At 40.5% G+C, this 21,634-nt stretch overlaps 2 protein-coding genes across 2 annotated transcripts; both read right to left on the bottom strand.

Annotated features, from left to right (window-relative positions):
• Positions 1-2,337: 2,337 nt before the first annotated feature.
• mcrs1 (microspherule protein 1) lies at positions 2,338-7,957 on the bottom strand. Its single transcript, XM_028575931.1, has 14 exons — positions 7,692-7,957; positions 6,688-6,842; positions 6,352-6,490; positions 5,757-5,921; positions 5,520-5,629; positions 5,302-5,410; positions 4,939-5,077; positions 4,249-4,324; positions 4,078-4,106; positions 3,852-3,944; positions 3,655-3,737; positions 3,432-3,519; positions 2,895-3,022; positions 2,338-2,783 (listed from the first exon to the last, which is right to left on the bottom strand). Exons 2-14 carry the CDS (start codon positions 6,840-6,842, stop codon positions 2,697-2,699), a joined length of 1,401 nt encoding a protein of 466 aa, XP_028431732.1. The 5' UTR covers positions 7,692-7,957; the 3' UTR covers positions 2,338-2,696.
• A 4,512-nt stretch (positions 7,958-12,469) lies between these two features.
• cyp27b1 (cytochrome P450, family 27, subfamily B, polypeptide 1) lies at positions 12,470-19,160 on the bottom strand. The gene is made up of 9 exons (XM_028576402.1): positions 18,852-19,160; positions 18,059-18,249; positions 17,085-17,275; positions 15,886-16,086; positions 14,961-15,124; positions 14,694-14,860; positions 14,514-14,595; positions 14,176-14,373; positions 12,470-13,650 (listed from the first exon to the last, which is right to left on the bottom strand). Exons 1-9 carry the CDS (start codon positions 19,062-19,064, stop codon positions 13,537-13,539), a joined length of 1,521 nt encoding a protein of 506 aa, XP_028432203.1. The 5' UTR covers positions 19,065-19,160; the 3' UTR covers positions 12,470-13,536.
• Between the last annotated feature and the right edge of the window lie 2,474 nt (positions 19,161-21,634).

The raw sequence follows: 21,634 nt of genomic DNA, 5'->3' as shown, positions 1-21,634 counted from the left end.
ATGATAAAATCAAAACGAATAACGACTGTTTGAGAATTAAACCAAAGTTTGGTCTTTGAGTATTTATTTACATTTGCAAATGGAGAAACACAGTTGTCACAACTGAAAATGTCTTTCTAACCTAAAATCTAAACATCATATAGTGAAGACCTCTGTTAAGCCACCCCTCTAAATGTCTTTGGCAAGCTCATAGTGGAAAAGAGGATATCATTAAAAGTCAAACCATTGTCTCACCTTCCCCTCTTCTCTCTGTTCCTAACATTAGCCTAAACAACAGTTTTATATCAGGAGACAGAAACCTACATAGTTCTCACTGTTGTAAACAGTCATCGGCCTTCTCCACTTCTATCTAAGCAAAAAGTCAACAATGTGAGGAGCTTCAAGCTAGTAAAACTAAATAACTCTCTAGGCTATAGTGTACGGCTGTAACTGTTCCCTTCTCTGGTGCTTTAAAAGTCTACAGGAAGGAGCAGGATTTTGTGGAGGTTTAAAACAATCTTTAAACAAAATGGTTAAAGTAAACTTTGCCACCACAGTAACACAGGATAATCTTTTTCCAGTGGTGTGGTCTGCGTGATACGCAGGTATATGCAGTATACCCACTAAGAAAGCTCCAGGATTTCCATATTCCCTCTTAAAAACACCCAATGACATGCAACAACATACTTTCCATTATATTTTTGATATATTTAGAATTGTCGTCCGTGTTTTTCTTCTTCGCATAGGCTAAATAAAGGTTTTTCCAGGATAAATTGGTGAATAAAAGTTATCCGAATGCAGGAAATGAAGTTTTTGACGCTCAAAATAACCCTGGGGGAGGACACCCAGAACCCCCCTCCCCCAATGGCAGATTCTGGCCCATATATATAGGCCAATATATTTACAGTATACCCACTACAATACATTAGACTACACCACTGTCTTTTTCCCTTGTTTACATTTTGCTTGTGTGAGCCCTGCCATGTTTTGGGAATCCAGTCAAAACATAACCTGTGTAGCACATGAGTTAGGATGGCGTTTCTATGGCACCAAGAAATGTACTAGACTGTACTGTCTGTGTTTTGATGACAATATTTCCAACATCCCTGGTAGATTTTTACAAATGCCCTTTTCATGTCAGTAAGGTATAGGCTACACTTTGTGAAAAAATGGACCAGAACATCCTGTTGCTCATTGAAACATTTTACAGACCAAACAATTCCTTAAGCTCACAGTCACAGTTAAGGGATGGATCTGTCTGACATTTCCACAGTAACATTTATACACACCTTAAATAAATATTTGTCTAAGAATAATGGTATGCAGTTGGGTGCAATAAATTAATTATTAGCTGTAAATGTCTGAACAATTTTTTTGTTTGGAGTTCCTTTAAGGTGGAAATGTAAGTTTATTGCCATGGGTCTTGAATGGTGCTGTATCTAAGTGTACTAACTGCATCTTCTACAGATTTTTTTATGTTTTTTAATCTGTAATCAACTGCCCTGAGATAGGCTCTCTAGCACTGCCTGTTGGCAAAGTGTGCTCAAGTTATTCTTCTAACTTGTCTTTGATTTCAATATTACATGTTTATTATTACTTTTATTATCTCTTGTTTGTTTTGGTCATCCTTAGGCACTTTGTAAACCTGGTTTATATAAAAGTGCAATAACAAGTTTTACTTTTTAGCAACATTTTCTCTAAAGTAAATAGTTCTGCCACTTCCCCATCATGTATGTATAGAGTTCTGAACATTTCAGTGTGATTTGCTTCTGTGTTCAGCTTCAAGAAACATATTAGAGAAAGTCAGATACATACGTTCGCATGCTCCTTTCAAAATAATGTATTGCTAATGCATCAATATTTACTAGATGTGACTGTATGTAAGATTTTGGAGCCTTAAACTGATCCAAAAGCACTAAACGCATTGTTTTGCTATTCTATTAATCCATTTCTAGTTCATATACGCAATCATCCAAGAGATGAATTACCTGCTTAAGTAGCACTCACTGGTGCTCTTTGGTCAAGTGTCTGAGGCATATTGTTCCTATTTGCTTTTCTGTTACTGTGTTAAGATTTCTAACTGATCAAACATTCTAATAAGAAAAATATGGACAAAGCTCAATAGCATATAAATATTATCCTAATAAAGATACAGTATGAAAGATTCAGGCCACATATAACAAGCCAAATTATATCTAAAGACCTTTTCTCACATGTCCATGATTGCAGATTATTTCGTTATTTTTACATTAACTACTTGTCTACAGCTAGATAGATAATAATGCAGGATGTGTTTCTTATAGTACAGCCTTCGGTTAATATTTGAAACATATTTCCACAGTAGATTGGACACCAAAGTGAACTTCAGAACATAGTGTATACAAGTTTAATATTTTGAAAAAGCTTTACTACAGAATTTAAATACAATATTCTGAAAAATAAAATAAAAACAAGGCTCTACCATGAGAGTGTCTACATCACAACATGGAAACTGTCGAAATAACAGGTAACACCTGTTACTAGCTTTCTCCGGGATTTAGCTGTAGTCTGTTTAAAATTCTCATTTCAGGTTAACAAGGCTGTTGTCGGTCTGATTCGTGGTAGCACTACTGCACTTCGTGGGACTGTTAACCGCTGTTGGATAGAAAAGCACTGACTGCATCCGTATGCCTGCCAATATGTCCCGTTTGGTCACTCTTCTGCCGGATGGCTGACATTTACTGCGGTGTCATCTTGGCTGCTTCGGCTTTTATAAGTGAGATGAGTTCCAGGTTAATGAGAAACACAAAGCGAAGACCTGCAATCTGGAGAGACGGATACAGTACGTTAGGGCTATGTCCCACTTGGTACCACTCAAATATATAATCGTTGTTCAATTTAAATGCTAAACAACTCGGTTGACACCCTCCACACACCTCCACCACTGAGTTGTTGTTGAGTTTCCACTTGTTGCCCGACAGGACTGGTCTGCCATCAATGTAGATGGGTCGTCTGCCCTCATTGGCGATGAAGAAGTCTCCATTATTCTTCAGTTTAATAATTCCTGTAGACATCAATATGATATGATAAGTGATGGTAGTTTGGTTACTTTCAGCAACATCAGAGGGGATTAATCTCTGCCAGTTGAAAGATTACTACGTTTTAACATGAAAATAAATCAAGAAAATGAACACAGGTATAAAATTAATTTTTGACTCAAAAACACAATTGGGATTCCTGCAGTGGAGATAAGCTATATTTTGTGTTTCAGAAGTGATATCCATGCACACTTTACACCTAAGCCTGGATAATTCAAATGTCACATATTAAAAATGTAATATTAATCAATAAGTACAAGTAGTTCAAATGCTTCAAAAACCTTAAATTGTGAGAAATGTTTTACTGGTTTCGGTCTTTTAAAAACATTGCTTTGCATGTACCGTTACAGCATGACAGTGTACGAGTTTATTCACCTTGTTTCCTTGATATTTTCCAGGCAGGTCCCTCTAGCGACAGATCTACATCTATCGGTTTGTCCTTGGTCGCTCTGCCCAACGTAATCTGTGTGAACATAAATAAAAAGATCATTAGCATCAGAGTGAAAATACATCTCATACATTCTCTCCTTCCATTTTCTTGTCACAAAATCCCTCTACAATGCTTCTCTTTAACAACTGTTTCTGAAAGATGTCTTACCTCTCGCGATCTCATGAGGTAGCGTACCATTCTTCCTCGTAATGCTGCCAGTGTCTGGTTGTCAAAATCAGGCATGCTCATCCCTAGAGAGAGAGAGACAGACACACACACACACACAGACACACACACACTAGTTTCACTAAACTGGATTCCTCAAAACAAATATACCTTTGAAAGCCATCTGCTTGCTTACATACCCGTAATACTGTCCACGAGGACCTGCCAACGAGGCAACTCCTGCTCCAACTGTCTGATCTCTCTTTTTTGGTGACGATCGGAAATCATCAGCTCTGAATTTAAAGACAAAGGCAAAACAAAGGGTAAGGACGCTTGTGTAAACAACATCAAGATGATCAAAGATCGAATTTATGCTGTGCAAGATCAATCGCATTGAACTTCTTTCTTCATTATCCAATTTCTCACCATGTTCCAACACCTCATCTCTACTCTCCCTGTGTGAAAGGAAACGCAGGAAAATGGATCAGCGTTGAAAATTCATCGATGTACAATACTCAAGTGAGAAGATAATAAAATACTTTCTTATCAGCAACAAATACATGACATGAATACTGCAAAAATGAAAGACTATCTTACTTTAACTTTACATCATCAACCATCTGCTCAGCATCAGAGAAGTTGAGGACCTGGTCACCTTTAGGAAGAGGCTGGACTGCAGCACACAATCAAAGCCGACAAGACAATTACATACAGAAATGTTACACTCATCACTTTATTTCGGAAAACAACACCCGCGGCTTCCTTATATTCCACACTAAAAAGGCTCATACTTAAGTTTTTATTTTATATGAATATTCAGAAAGGGTAGGGTCTTTATTGTCTATCCAGATTTGCATTTATCATTTCAGAGAGGCGTAGTACATTTTTAAAAGTGGTGATTAATGTGTTAAATAAGTGTAATACAACCAAGAGGTAAATGAAAACTATTTGGTGAATTAAATAAATGTATCAGGGCAGGAATATTGGACATTCACTGCAGTTCTACCATTAGGCATGTTACACCAAAATGAACATTTCTTAACAATTTTGAGTGCCATGCTAGTTGTGTCATCTCCTGTCAAAGATTTGTTCTATATTTTAAAATCGCAAAATATAACATATTGCAGTTTGCTTGGAGAATGACGAGGACTTACAGTCTTATTCATAATTTAATGTGCATTGGCGTACAAGAGGCTTTTTTTTTCTCAATTTGCCCAAATAAAACAAAATACACATTAAAACGCTTGGAAGTTATATTGGTATAATTGTGTAGGTAACTCAACTTACCACTCTGGTCATCCAGTAGGTAGTACTGCTTCAGCAGCTGCCAGTGTACCAGCAGGCTCTTGGGGGTGCGAGATGGGTGAAAGACACCAGGGTGTTTGCTCAGAAGCTCCTGGAACATGTCCACTTTGGGCTGACTAGTCTGTTCAGTGACAAATGTAATACAAAACCGCTTGTGAATACAGCAGTCAAAGGTGTACATTTAAAAAGTATGCTAGGGTGGATACACAAAAATATGTTTAAAATTATTATTACATTTCTCAACCATTAAAATGGTAGCTTTAAGCCAAATAGACGGTTTTATATTGTATGTTAGTTTATTTTACTACAACAGTGAAATGTTCCAAAAGTAACACTTTCACTTACTGAGCCAATCTTAGCCAGCAGTGCCTCCTCAACCTGACTGAAGAGAGCTTTGCTTTGGATTGCTGCAATGGCTTCTGGGTGAAGCTGACGCATGGCCTGCCATGCCAGCCTAAAATGACAACAGAGAGAATTAATTTATCTAAATGGTTAACTAACATAGAATACTTGGTAGAATTGGATCAGAAGGTAAAGCTGCTGCCGGGTAAGTCTCTTCTTACTTTGAGATGACAGGATCGTAGAGGAGAGCGTACCACCTCTCTTTAATTTCTCGCAACGTGAAACGACAGCTGAACTTGACCCCCAAATGAACAGAGGTTAGGTCTGTGGTCTAGAGACAAATACAGACTCATTAGATCATAAACTGACAAACTGAGTCATACAGACAAGCTAGTCACATTAATTCCTAAACATTATCTGTCCTTTCAGACACAGATTTCATCTTTTATGCTACTCACCTGCAACACTGCATTTATAAGAAGCAGGTCATCAGTGGGTTTCCATCTTCCCAAGTCTTTAGTAATATGTAGAGGCTGCTTGCTTTTCTTTACTCTTTTGGTGATGGGCGCAGGGTTTACTAACATGGTGAGAGGCGGTGTGAGAGAATTTCCTGATTTTGTTACCTGACGGAGTTGCATAAAAAGGCACAAAAAATATCCATCAAAGCTCTGTAAGCTTATCATCTTTGCCATGACATCCTGTAAAGCTGTATAAACATGATCCCCAGTAAAACCGCGAGGTAAAGAAAAAGAGAGAGAGTGAGAGTGAGAGAGAAAAGCACAGTGCAGGTAAAGGTCATCATTGCTTCTGAAATTGGTTGCGCCTTGAAAGGTCAGCGGCAACAAGGTCAAAGTTTAAATAATTTGTAAAAATAAAACTTTGAGCGCAGCGCTTGGCGGCCATTCCGAGCAGTGTAGGGAACTAAGGGTAGCACTCACACTAGTTGGGCGGCACCTGTCTCCGAAAAACAATAGAACAGCCAGAGCACAGTAGTTTTACCTCGGATCATGGGTAGGCAGCTTAAGAACGTGTGGGTTCTAAGGTATTATGTACCTTCTTTTTCTCACTAGATGAAGGTTCACTCCCTGAACAGCGGACAGGCTCTATGACAGGTGGGCCTTTGACTCTACTGGACGACTTCACAAGACTGCTCTCAACCAGTTCATCGTCAAATTTCTTCCTCTTTATTGACCTAAGGACATTAAAGTGTAAAAAACAAACATACACAACAATTCTTTAAAGATTTGTAGATCCACCACAGAACATAAAACACAAAACACTGGTAGCAGCAGCATTAAACAACACATCTATGCCCTTACGTAAACAAAATACATTGCTTATTCTAATATACAGCTGGAATAATGCAATATACAAGAATATAACTCCAACCTGGAGGAACTTCTGCGTTTGGGAACACCACTGCCAAACGCTTGTGTTGCCGTCCTTTTCACATCTTTCACTCCGAGTGACTCTTCATCCTCCGACCGACTCTGAGCACCAGCCACTGCCATCGGTGCACCAACCGCAGGGTCACCTGCTTGCATCTGTTGAGCCACAACATGAAACACATCAGAAAATAAAACAGACATTTCTCAGCTCAGAGTAACAGGGCAGATGACATGGTGAGACTAGACATGACCTGGTTCAGGTAGGCTCCACAGAGTTGCAGTGTTACTCCAGGTGGCACACAAATATTACAATCCAACAATAATTTAATCTCTTTTGAAAGAGCAACAGGCTGTAAAGGTTGAGTTAATTCTGAGGTGAGCAGGAAGTATGTGGACTGACTATAGGAGCATGCCACTTTAACAAGCAGTTTTTTTTTTTATGGCGGGCTCTAATGGGTAACGTTACTCTGTAAAAAAAATTGTTACAATTCAAGTTATTCCTTGAAACAATTTAAGTTAACACCTTAACAGCAGTGCATGCCAGCATTATAGTACAGCTTTAGGAAACATTTACGTCAACGTTATAACCAGACAGAGAATGAAAGTGATGTATCCACAATGTTACTTTAAAACTCTGTGTGAGACCTATTTTTAATTAGCTGTGTTTTTGTTGATGAGAGTCAGGGGAATGGACTTAGCTAGCTATGCCTTTGTTTACATGCAATGTTAGCCATAGTGCCTCTCCTTTTGTCTTCCATGTGAAATATTTAGTATGACATGATTAGCTGTGGCAAAGAATATAGCTTGCTCAGACAACATTGTAGTACAGTATGTTTGGTTAGCCAACACAATTTGATCAAAATAAGGCTAGTTTATATTGGCTAGTAACGTTAGCTACTAGCTACAATTCGCTTAGCTAACACAACGGTCCTACGATAGCTAACTAACGTTAGTGTCAGTTAATTAACAAGCTAATATAACTAGCTACGCTGTCTTCTGACTCACCTTTTCTCACTATTTTCCTTCGTTGTGGTATCTGATCCGTTAACTGGAGTCTGTATAACCTATGTATGCCTTTTATAAACACCTCGGTAGCTAACTACATGGCTAACGGGCTAACTGGCTACATGAATATGACGTATAAGCGTTCCTGCCATAGACAGTAAAGGGCCCTGCTAGTCTGCTATCTAGCTAACTACTTCCTGCGAGGTGTTATCGCGGTTGGCAGCGTTACGGCGCACTACTACCTCCTTCTGGACTGGAGTGTAAATCTGGATTATCTTTAGCTATATTTTATATGCACTATTTGCCTGGGTATTTGGGTATTTTACATACATAGCTAAATGATTTACACATGACCGATTCTGTGATTGAAACTTGTTGAGTGACGTTAGCCTAAGTCTTTTTTGTATTTTGGGTACCAACCAGTACACATTTAAATTGTTTTATTCCTGTTTCAATATTCACACATCCCACTGACTTATTTTATTTAAAACAGGGTTTAGGACACATTATATTATTATCATTATATCCCTACTTTTAGCCTACTTCTACTAGTCGCAGTGGGCTACTAGAACTAATGGCCCAAGTTCAAAAGTCAGAAACTGTGAATGCCACCCTTTACTCTATTTACATTGATTTTAAATGCATCCATATATGTGTAAATGTCTAAAAAAACTATTAAAATATAAATTTTAAACATATTTAATCAACTCTCAGTCTCGTCTTATTTTCCGATAGAAGCATCACCAGCTTCATAAAAACCCATGGGGGCACCACAGGGAATAGTAGCCTACCTTTAGTTAGCATAGCATGTTTTGCTTAGTACACCAAAATACAGCTCAGTGGTTTATTTTCCTTTTCACAACAGGAGTCCTAAACCTTTCCAGTATAGATGTATAGATGTCTGACCAAAAAGTCAGAGTGCTTTTGATTGCTGAAGGAATTGACTACTGGACAGATAGCTATTAAGTTAAGTACTTACTTTATTTGTTTTTTTTGCTACTTCTTCTACTGTTCTACTTTCTATTGCTGCTGCTGTGTTTCTTGCTGTAATTGGTTTTGTTGTTGAGCAAAGTTAGTGGTTTTTGTTAAAGTGAAACTAGTTAGTGTGAAGTGTGACTTTGGGAGTGGGGCCTAACGACTCCCAGGTGCTTTGACTGATTAGCGAGGGTGTGGCCTCCCACCGGTAGCCAACACCAGTTCCCTCTTTGTAATTAATATTGGTATTTGACCTGGATTACACCAACCAACACATCCACCCCTGATGCTCTCTCTTCTGCCTACTCTTTCACCCACACACCCAGACCCACTGGGAGAGGTGGAGGTACAGGCCTACTCATTAACCCCAGGTGGAGATTTTCTCTCTACCAACTGCCAGAGTTCACTCCTCTCTCTTTTGAACTTCATGCTGTCACCATAACTCATCCGGTACAACTAGTCATCATTGTTATCTACCGCCCACCAGGTCCTCTGGGGGAGTTTTTGGAGGAGCTGGATGTCCTTCTTTCAAACATCCCTGAAACTGGTCCTCCGCTGGTACTTCTGGGAGACTTCAACATCCAGACAGAGAAGTCAGCTGCCTTTCTTCACCTTCTCTCTTCTTTTGCCCTCTCACTCTCTCCTTCACCACCCACTCACAAAGCTGGTAACCACCTAGATCTCATATTCACTAGAAACTGCTCTACATCCAACCTCACTGTTACTCCACTCCATATCTCAGACCATTTCTTCATCTCATACTCTCTCCCACTCTCCCAAGCTCACAACCATATCTCAAGAGACACCGTACCTGTCCGCCGTAATATTCGTTCACTCTCTCCTTCTTCTCTGGCGGCATGTGTTCTATCTACCCTCCCTCCATCTGACTCTTTCTCACTCATGCCTCCCAACGCTGCCGCAGACACTCTACTCTCTACTCTATCCTCCTCTCTCAACTCTCTCTGCCCTCTTACTTCACGACCGGCTCATAAGTCCTCCCCAGCTCCATGGTTATCTGACTCGGTACGTGCTGAAAGATCAACTATACGGGCAGCGGAAAGGAAATGGCGGAAATCTAAACACCCAGATGATCTGCTTACTTATCAGTCTCTTCTTTCCTCCTTCGCTGCCTCTATTTCTGCAGCAAAAAGCTCCTTTTATCAAACCAAAATTGAATCCTCTTACTCAAACCCTTCTCTAACCCTTCTCTAACCTGCTAGATTCCCCCAGTCCACCTCCTCCCTCCTCCCTTCTACCAATCCACTTTGTCAACTACTTTGTAAAAAACATAGATGACATACGCTCTTCATTCTCCACCACACCTTCTGAAATCACCTTACCATCCATCACATCTAGTACTCTTTCCTCTTTCACCCCTCTATCTCCAAATCAAATTCTTACTTTGATTACCTCTGCCCGCCCAACCACCTGCCCCCTGGATCCTATCCCTTCTCACCTTCTCCAGTCCATTGCTCCTGACCTTCTTCTTTTCCTCACCCATCTCATTAACATCTCCTTGTCAACTGGCTGTTTCCCCACTGCCCTCAAAGAGGCAAGAGTGACCCCACTACTCAAAAAACCAACACTCAACACGTCTGATGTAAATAACTATAGACCCGTCTCCCTTCTTCCCTTTCTATCTAAAACTCTTGAGCGTGCCATTTATAATCAACTCTCTACTTATCTCAACCAGAACAACCTTCTCGATCCCCACCAGTCTGGCTTCAAGGCTGGTCACTCAAGAGAAACCGCCCTCCTTGCTGTCACTGTGCAGCTTCACATCGCTAAAACAACTTCTCTCTCTTCCATCATCATCCTTCTGGACCTTTCTGCTGCCTTCGACACAGTGAACCACCAGATCCTCATTTCGACACTCCAGAATCTGGGTGTCTCAGGCTCTGCGCTCTTATTGCTCACATCTTACCTGTCAGACTGAACCTACCGGGTAACTTGGAGAGGATCTAGCTCAGAGCCTTGTCCACTCAAAACTGGGGTTCCTCAGGGATCAGTCCTGGGTCCCCTCCTCTTCTCTCTGTGTACCAACTCCCTCGGGTCTGTCATTCAGTCGCACGGCTTTTCTTATCACAGCTACGCAGATGACACCCAACTAATTCTTTCCTTTCCTGAGTCTGACTCAAGTAGCAGCACGTATCTCGGCCTGTCTAACTGACATCTCTTCTTGGATGTCCACTAACCATCTGAAACTCAACCTTGACAAGACTGAGCTCCTTTTCCTTCCAGGGAAGGGCTCTCCTACCCAGGACCTGACTATAACAATCGACAACTCTGTGGTAGTCCCCACCCAGACTGCTAGAAACCTGGGTGTGACACTTGACGACCAACTCTCCTTCACTGCCAACATTGCTGCAACCACCCGATCGTGCAGATACATGCTGCATAACATCAGAAGGATACGTCCCCTTCTAACGCAGAAGGCTTCTCAGGTTCTAGTTCAGGCTCTAGTCATCTCACGTCTAGACTACTGCAACTACCTCCTGATTGGCCTGCCTGCATGTGCCATCCGACCCCTGCAGCTCATTCAGAACGCAGCAGCTCGACTTGTCTTCAACTTCCCCAAGTTCTCTCACACTACACCGCTCCTCAGCTCTCTTCACTGGTTACCAGTGGCTGCCCGCATCCGCTTCAAGACATTAGTACTTACATACAGGGCCACGAACGGATCAGCCCCAGCTTACATCCAGGACACGGTCAAACCATATACCCCAACCCGCTCACTTCGCTCTGCATCAGCCAAACTGCTTGCTGCCCCCTCACTCAACCAAATCCTGACTGTTCACTGTCCTGGCTCCCAAATGGTGGCACAAGCTCCCCATCGACATCAGGATGGCTGAAAGCCTACCCATCTTCCGCCGAAGGCTAAAAACACATCTCTTCCGACTACACCTCGGATAAAATAAAAAAAAAAAAAAAAAAAAAACTCTTGAACCTGCACTTTTATACGTTTCTTTGTAGCTTTGCTTATTTAAAGCTAATGTACTTGCACTTACTACTATTATTGTAATTCGCTTTGGATAAAAGCGTCAGCTAAATCACATGTAATGTAATGTAATGTACTGTATTTCTGATGCCCCTGCAGGTTTATCCAGTATAGAGTAACAAAATCAGCATTTCTCTCTCAACTCTAGTGGTGTTACTCCCACGGTCCATTTTTCCCACAGTCAAATATTGGTCTTTAGCTTCACAGTCCTCAAACATCTAGTAAGTGTAGTACACACTACTAATCTAATAATCTAATCTAAGCGTGCAATACAAAATGTTACTGTGCAATACTGTAAATACATTTTTAATATTTATTCTCTTTAATTATATTTATCATTGTGTTTATTTGTGTCTTCTACTTTTCCTCTTATCCCTTTCTGCTGCAACAGTGTGAATTTCCCCATTGTGGGATTAAAAAGGATTTTGAATCTTGATATATATATATATATATCGTATTGTGATTTACATTTGGATCTTTAGTTTTAGGTTGAACATCACTGTTCGGCACTCCATCTGCAGGGGAGTGATTTAGTCCAAATCATCGACCCACAGCTGCTGCACCAAAGCACACACTACACACTCCACAAGGTCAAGCCACACTTTGATACTCTGTGTTGTATTTCTTAGAAATTACTGCCTACGTGCCAGGTGGCTGTTCACCGGCATCAAACTAACAACACACGTCTGATCGGTTAGACTTAAATCTGATGCCGCTGATGGTGTTAGAGCTTGAAGCAAATGCTGCATTGATGTACACTGATTCTTATTGGTTTGGACAAATAAAATCAACAAATAAGCAGAAGTCCAACTTGAAACCTTTTAATGACATTTACACTAACAGTTTTAAATGTGCTAAATTAGAATAAATACAGAGTTCAGACACTGAAGTCTATTACAATTGCAAAATGGTGGTATACCACTCATATTAGGTTAAAAAAAAGTGAAAAGACACATACAGTTGCATTGTGCGGCACTGTTGAATTGTGGTATGTATACATTTACATTCTCAAGACCATACAGACAAAGCCTGAGTGCAGAGTGGCCTACGTTTGGGATTTAAACAGAGGCACAATGCATTCCTTTACAGGGTTTCAATTTCAACAGCTGCCATTCTTTTTAAAAAGGAGCCCCTCACTAAAAGTTCACCATGCATAAGCACCTTATAAAATACACTTGATCAATACATTGAACATCATATCTACACGAAACTCTCACTGTAGCTCAATAAGAGCTGAAGAAATATTGTGTCCATGTGCCAGTCTGAGACTCCTCTTCAATAATTTATGGCACTCTGTCTATTCTCAGACTTATATAACACTCTTGAAATGAACGTTTGCACGACCAGGACACAGGAAATTCTGTATATAGTTAAGAGTGCAGAAGATCACAGGTCATAATTAGATTTAGGAAGGGGTTACTTGGAAGTCAAACATTTGCTTCAAATATGTTGCAAATTCCCTGAAATGCAAGATGGTTTGACTCACTTTAAGGATAAAGTCTGAAGATTATCTACTGAAACGTACTGAAGGAGATCTCTGGCTTCCTCTTAGCCTCTGTGCAAATAAGTGCTTAATGGTGATTTTATGATTTTATGCCCCCACAGTATTTAATTTGGAGTAACATAGCTCCCAGTGGAAAGCCTCAGTTATGAGCTGTCACTGCTCATCCTTCATTTATTTGTCCTTCTCCACACGTCGGCCTCCACACACTACGTTTCAGATACAGAGGGCTTTGGCCTTTTGTCGTGTCAAAGGTTTAGGGTCCACTCTAACTGCATGCAAGAGGCTGTGATAACTCCACCTGCTAGCGCGCTCTACTGCGAAAAGACTCACATACTCGTTCATGTAACCAATCAGCTCAGGACAGTGGGTCATCGTTCAATAAACTGGAGGCTAATGACATTTTCAGGAACCAGAAGCGTCCGTGTCATGGGCTTCACGGAAATCCCTCCAGGGTCCGGCTTAACATCAAACTCTACGAGGATCTAGTGTGAAAAGAGAAAAGAGATTTACTCCAGGGTGACTGCTCATCATGTGCTCAATGTTGGGTAGTGACTCTTGACTGAAATCCCTGGATTAAGTAATCAAATCAATTCATTTGGAACTGGATTTGCACAACAGCCTAAAACCCCTAAATGTCTTACATTATTCCGAGAAAAAATGCTGCAAGAGGATTTGGCTGCAACGCTGCCGTTTAATCGGAAACAATCTAAATCACTTGCTCAATAATTCAAATAATCTGTGTACATGCAGCATGTAGCAAAATGTGTTACAGTGTCTTGAGACAAATATATGATGTATGTCATATGTGTTTTACATGTTTACATGTTTTAAGTATATACATGGTACATTAAACAGTTTTGAATGACTGACTTAGGTTAAAACTGTTTAAAACTGTTCTGATTTTCAACAGATAATTAACCATTCAAATACTGCAAAAATATACGCATTTCTCTTCACAGTAACAGTTTTCATCACAGTAATCAGCACAAAACGTGCAGCCAACTCACCCTTGAAAGAGCGAGGTAGAGCTCCAGCTCGGCGATCCGACGACCTATGCAGCTGCGTTTTCCCACCCCAAAGGGTACAGAGGCATACGGGTGGTGAGTCTGGTCCTTGTTCAACCATCGATGGGGCTGGAATTCATCTGGATTTACAAACACCGCTGGATCCCGTGACGTTGCAAAGTGGCACAGGGTAATTAAGGTCTGGATGGAAAGATTTCATTCACATTTAGCCCAGTACAAAGGGCTCCTTACAGTGTGACCACATGCCATGATACAGATTTGAATGAAAGCTTGAATGATTGAATGATTTCAAAGTGTACTAATTCCCTCAACACACTCACATTTTTAGGGATGAGGTACCCTCCAACCTGGATGTCTCTCTCTGTAATCACTCTTGCATTGGCAGGAATAACAGGGTACAACCTGGAGAAAAAAAAAGTTTAATAATGTTAGCGAAATGAAACGTACAGTCTGAAGATTACATGTCTTTAGGAAATGAACTGAAATCCTTTCAGTTATACCGAAGTACTTCTTTGACTGTGGCCTTCAGGAGAGGCATGCGGGCCACATCAGCGGCCTCCGGTACGCTTCGACCCTCCAGCACTCTCAACACCTCATCCCGGAGCAATGCCTGCACCTTGGGGTGGCGGGACAGCTCGTACAACGACCAGGACATGGTGCTGGAGATCTGAAAAGACAGGTAGGGTGTAGGGAGGGGAGAGGTTATTAAATCAGGGAGAACTTGACGCAGAATCCAGCAAAGGAGGGGACAGAGTTATCGTGCTTACTGTGTCGACTCCTGCAAGAAGCAGCTCTGTGACGTTGCTGTAGACAGTCTTCATGGGCAGCCCGGTCCGCGACAGGAAGTATGTGAGATAACGGCCCTCCACCTTCTCTCCACGGGCAACCTTTTCTGCCTCGGCCGTCAGACGCTGATCAATGTGGCCTTTCGCTAGAAGCACAGAGATTAGAGGTCATTATGACAGTGAGGGTGCAGTATGTAATGCAGATGTTGAGACACAGCAAGTTGGGAGCTGTCTGGTGTGATTTTTAGTATCCTTCTTAATAAGTACCAAAAGCCATGAATTAATTGCACAGTGATTACTGTATATACTAGACTTTCTCATAAACTTGCCATCTGTTTTCCTACAGTAATTTGGGGAAAGCGACTAGGCAATAAGGTTTATTAGGACCCCAGTTTAATCATCATGACTGATGTTCAAGACTTCAGCGCAGATGATCTTGTAGTGCGTGAGGGTTAAGGACTTTAATCGCCTGCTTCCTGATCCAGTTTGAGTGATTATTTTAAACATGTTTGATTCAGATCTGGATGAGTTTTAACATACTGTAAGAGTGAGTGGAACGATAACCCAGTTTCTTATATACCCAGCCATAATGGCAATAATGTAATGAGAAGGGGTGGAAGGACAATAATCATAAAGTGTGGAAAAACATACAGTATGTATGTTTTGGTTTCATATTGTAGTAAAGAGGTTGTGTAGGGTCTGCTGGATGTCCCTCATACATCTTTTTAAAAAATGTATTTGATTTTCTGTTTTCATTATATCTCCCAATTTTCAAAAGCATTTTTGTAAAATCCAATGTTATACATACAGTCATCACTATCAGAGTTAATATTTCCAATTAGGCGTAAATATTGCTACCATTTCCCATGCCGACACTAAACGGAAATGATTAGAAGAAATGACCTACCGAAGTCAAACATGTAGTCCCAGCACTGACAGAAGATGTTCCAGGGTTTAGGAAACAGCTGGTGCAACCACTTTGGCATGGCCATGGTAAGGAGCGTCATTACAAACATGGTGTTGATCGACTGGATGAAACGCTCGGTCTCTTCTGGGACAACCTCATCCAGGCAACCGATTCTGGATTCAAACAACACTGAGGAAATGCCTATCAAAGAAAAGAAAAAAAAAGGTTAATGAGGAGGCGAGAAAGACACGGGCTGACAGAAATGTACCGTAAACTCAGGCTGCACAGGGAGATGAAACCACATTTAAGGCTTTTTGAAAGTATCATTTTACGTTTCAACCACAGTTGGCCCAGCTTCCACTCAACGCTACAATCATTCAGACGACGCAAGAGTAAATGTTTGAGAGCCGTGCATGTGACCAAAACGTCACTGGATTGAAACTGTTTAGTCTGGGGGGGAATCTGGTCATGCAAAAATAACTGTTGAGGAGACTTGAGGCAGGGAATGAGCAATGAGTTTAGCTGTACTCAAAAGTCTGTGGTTAATCTGAGCTGGTATCAGGCCTAAATTAAGAAAAGTACACACTACATTACTTAAGTACAATTATGATATTACTTGAGTATTTCCATTTTACTATATACTTCTACTCCACTTCATTTCAGAGACTTTTTACTGGGCTACATTCATCTAGACTGTAGGTATTAACTGTCCTTACTTACTTTACAGATTTTACACACTAAACATACGAGCAGTTCTTGACAAACTACAACATTAAGTGCCGCTTACACAGTAATACAATTTACTATATATATATATATATATATATAATAATAATAATAATAATAATAATATAACACTCTGAAATAGGTTATTTTGCTTTTCCTTGTTATAACTTTGAATGCAGGACTCTTACTTATAAATTTGTATTTCTGTATTGCAGAATTGCTACTTTTACTTAAGTAAAGGATCTGAATACTTCTTCCACCTCTAGAAAGTTGAGCTAAAGGTTATTTGATGAAAATGTTGAAACTATTCGGCCACATCAGGCTTTGACATGCATGTATGTTTAAAATGTCAGCGGTATCATAATATACTGCTTCCTGCATGTGGCTGGCCCTAATCACCCATGTTTACACGATGTGTTACACCCTGTAGTGATGCATGATGTTGCCATGCCTCGGACCTCATGAAACCTTACCCTCGAGGCCAAAGCGATAGAACTCGCTGGCGATGTCATTGACGAGGCCCTGAGAGCGTCTGCGAAGGCGAAGTTTGGAAACGAGGTCGCCGACCACGCCGTTCAGGGTTTTATCGTAAGCTTCAACTGCTTTTGGTCGCAGCATGTGCTTCCCCAAGAGACTTCTCACCGACTGCCACTCCTCCCCCTCACTAGGACCACACAGAGTAAAAAACAAACAAACACTTGTGTTAGTATAGCATATGTGCACACAATTTAGCTGAACTAAATCAGGGTGTCAAGAGTATTTAACTACTGAATTAAAAAGGATGTTGTCCACTTTATTTCATTCAGAATCAGCCAAGAACCAGACACTGGTAATACAGTAAGAGGGTAAATACTATAACTATTAAATAGTGATGGGATTATTTTAATATGTCTAGTATTGACTGATGGTGATGATGTTGTTGATGTAATATTTAATTTTATGAGGAATATTGTTAGATGTTCTTTTTAACATATGGTTCCTTTAACATATGGTCATATTTATCTTCTCAATTCTCAGCTGTTTAACCAGAGCTTGTAACATTAAGTATTTTTATGTAGTTTGGTTTTGCATTTGTGACTGTCTTGTGTTTATGTCTTGCTGCAGAACAAATTGCCCTACGGGGACAAATAAAAAAAGTATTGTAAGTCTAACTTCTCAGTATCACACTTGTAGTTAAACCAATGACCTTACAATACTGATTTACCTGTCCCAACTTTTGAGGGGGAGTTCCCTTGATCACTATGGCTTAATATTAGTGAATGAAATGAGTGAAAAACAGATGTTCTATCTTTGCAAGCAAGTTGGGTCATTGTATTCATGTCGTGCCATATGTCTTAAACAACGAAATCACAAATAATTAAAAAACAAGTTTTGATTTAGTTTGATTTTTGGGTTCCCAATGAGAGCGAATAAGATAGAGAAAAGGAAGTCTCAGAGTGATACTTACGATGTCAGGAGTCCATAGTGATGTCCTCTGAGCTTCCTGTAGTCCTTCCAGGAGGAAAGGTCAGAGCGCATGGGGTGCTGGCCCTCCTGCCTCAGTACCTGCTCAATGAGCACAGGATCAGCCACATGAACTGTCAGGATGGGACCAAAACTCGCTTTCCACATGGGCCCATACCGCTGCACTCCTTCCAGCTGGGACATTAGAGAGAGAAGTTGACCTTGTGAAAACCCTGCAGGCTATGAGGTGATTGGCTTTGGATGCGCTGTCCTGTAGTTTGAAGCCAGTAAGAAACAAAGATGCATGCTTTTCTAATAAACTAATGATTGGGTCATTTAACAGGCAGTTTGATCAGACAAATCTTCTTCTCTGCTTGGCAGACATGTTAACTTAGGCCATAGTGTCGCAAAAGGGATTAGATTAAAGGCCCCCTCCACTCAACAATATGTTTTGCTTATTGTTACTTCACTTTGAGCTTGAGCTGGTGCAGAATGATGTATGTGCACCGCACAGACACTAGTGCAGAGACACTAGAAGGTTGTTTTCACATTCATCTGCTGAAGGGGAAGTTTGTCTGTGCTGCCTTAAATCTCCCCTTCTCTCTCTCTCATACAACCACTAATATTCCATCAATTATCAAATGCATTACATCTGTCCTCTTTGAACGTCCTGTGTATCAATATTTGTTTATCATTTAGTTCACTATGTTGCAGCCTATAGCTGACTGTATTTAAATTAAAAGGCAAGTATTGTAAATAGGTCTATTCTTAATCCCTGTTGAGCATCATCATGTTACCTGTAACTCGTGCAGACGCGACAGGCCCCGTTTGGCGAACAAATCCCAGGCGAAACTGGCGACCGACGGTCCGGGCATGTCGCCCAGGGTCTTCAGTGCCTGCTGCTTGGCTGATGCGCCCTCAGCCCACCTCTCCATCCATTTGACCAGGGGGAAGGCGTTTCGGACGGATACTCGTAGAGCTTGTTGCAGCATCCTTCTCACAGTGATCATGAAGCTTTGGCCAGACGCTGCTTTCTTGGATGTCGGTGCTCATTTTGTTTTCCCGGGCTGGAGGCAGTATTTATAACGGGCGACCTGCTCCTCGAAACCGCGGAGATAAAGCACTACATTTTTTTTTTTTTTTTTTTTTTTTTTTTTTTAAATCTGGTCCAATCATGGGTGTAAATGCGGCTCTAGCCCCGCCCCCGCCTGGATGAGACTGTGAAGGCGTGAGCTGAGAGGAAGGTGTGTCCAATCACAGGGCTGAGCTCAGACCATCCCAGAGACAGCACACGTGGAGGTCCTGGATAAATAATAGGCTACATGACTTCTATGTGACTTTTGAGGCTTATCTCCCCCACCCCCTGGGGCAGCACTTTGGTCTCTGATAGTCAAGCAGACAGACATGTTTCGAGTGATCACACATAGATAGAAATGAGGTCTTGTGTGCTTAATAGACCATGTACCCCGCCGGGCCAATGCTATTATAGATCCAATTGATTTAGGTCGGGGCAAAACCTCAAGCAGAAACATATGAATCAACAACCACAAAAATGTGCCCTAAATAACAATTTGGCCATTTTCAGTCAGCATCACAAGCAGGCGTATTAAACAAAAAGAGGGCCTATGACAATGGCATTTGGGACATTATTTCAAGCGCAACTTAAGCAGGGACAGTCTGGGTCTTTTTTAGATCTGGTGAGGTTTTGTTTACCTTTATTTTTGCTGACTTGGTGGTTTTCTAGGTAGAGAGAAAATCCTGACCTGATTTAATTTGAACTGGAATTTTTCCAAAGCACCATGTGTGCGTACTGTGAAGTAACAACCGCGGGGCTGTACTTAGAATCAGTTTTGACATTTCCGCCCCGTATTTTAATGCTCTATAACTAGAAATCTTAGCTCAACAGGTCAGAAATATTGAGGATTGTAGTGCAATCTCAGCGGGACAAGGAAGTCGCCTCTCAGCCTTGAAATTACACGTAGCCTATCCATTATAGTAGGTCATTTAAACTTGCTCAATGTTTGCATCATAACTGCATCTCAACAGGCTTATGATTTATAAGCCTGTTGAAAGGCATCATGTCGTTTCCAAGAGGGTCCTGGCAATTCATTAGGCTACATCATAGACTGCATAAAATAGGGCTACATCTTGCTAGTGGGAGGTCTGTACAATTTATTTTACTATAGCTATAACTCATAACTCACTCTAAAATCATTGACATCAATTCATATTTCTGAAAGTAAAGATTAAGCAAGAGCAACTGATCAAATAGAGGCAGAGGTGATCAGAGTGTCTTAATAAATACATTGAGGAATACAAACAGCTTCAAATAACTGGGTAATTAAAAATAATTCATTTTAAAATGAATGACATTTTCCTTTGGCATTTTCCTTTGATAATTAATCATTTTGATGTGTATGAAATGGGTATTTAAAAAACAAATCTACATTAACTATTGTAAATAACATTTAAAGGCCAAAGATGGGGTTCAATATTATGATACATAATATCAGCATAATCCAAAATAGGTAGCAACATTTGGGTGACAAGTTTTTCCTGACATTTAAAGAAAAATAATGTTTGGACCTTTAAAGCATGCACAGACTTTTATTAACTTTAATACAACAGCATCACTGGTGGAGCTCAGAATCAATAATAATGCCAAGGCATTTTACAGAATCATCTTAAAGTAATATAGATCCTTCCCTGCATATCATTTAAAATATATTTTGTGCCAAGAAGTCCTATAACCAAAAACATATTTGTGTGTAATCCCTGTAATGCGATCTATATCATCCTTTAAGATATACTTATCCCCCACATATCAGGCCATAACCATTTTAAATCATAAGTTATGACCACAATAATGTTAAATACCACTTCTAACAATACCACAGCCAAATGCTAATCCTATAGGTGCTTATATAAATGATTGCAGTTTGAGGGAGAAATAGCCTGAAAATGAGCCCAGCTGCTTACTAAAGGTCGTTAAAAATGACCTATTGCGTTTTTCTGTCTACTTGTAACGACGTGCGGAATACCAGCCTATTCTTGCAAGAGTCTCCAGCAGATTTACTATGGGCTGCTGCCCTGGGCTGTTCTGAAACATAGTCATAAACAGACAACGTGGAGTTTTTTTTCCTGAGTGAAACAGTGATTAAGAGAAATTAAGTCCACATTGCATCATCACATGGCTGGTCACTCTGATTCTTGGTTTTAAGGGTCACTTCTGTGGTGAAACATGACATTTTGATTTTTAGCAGCTAGTTGTTATGGGATCCAGGTGCAGAACATCTCAACCCTGTGTTTTGGGGACACAGTCTTTATTTTCTGCACTATTCTAATGTGTTGCCATTCTACAGTGGTCAAATAAAGTGTGCATGATTTATTTGGCTGGGGCCTGGAGGAGAATTCAACCTAATGAGTATGACCTGTTACTGTTTGTGTAGACTGGATGTGATGACATCTAACAGATATAAGTAAAAGTAAAAATGTCATGAACTTATTTTGGTCTGAAAAATGGAAATTATGGAACAATAAATAAAATGAAGTGAGTGCTTCTGGCTTGTGTGGTAGAGAT

The sequence above is a fragment of the Perca flavescens genome, chromosome 4 (genome assembly GCF_004354835.1).
Source record: "Perca flavescens isolate YP-PL-M2 chromosome 4, PFLA_1.0, whole genome shotgun sequence".
Lineage (NCBI taxonomy): Eukaryota > Metazoa > Chordata > Actinopteri > Perciformes > Percidae > Perca > Perca flavescens.
This window is presented reverse-complemented; position numbering and strand designations above follow the sequence as displayed.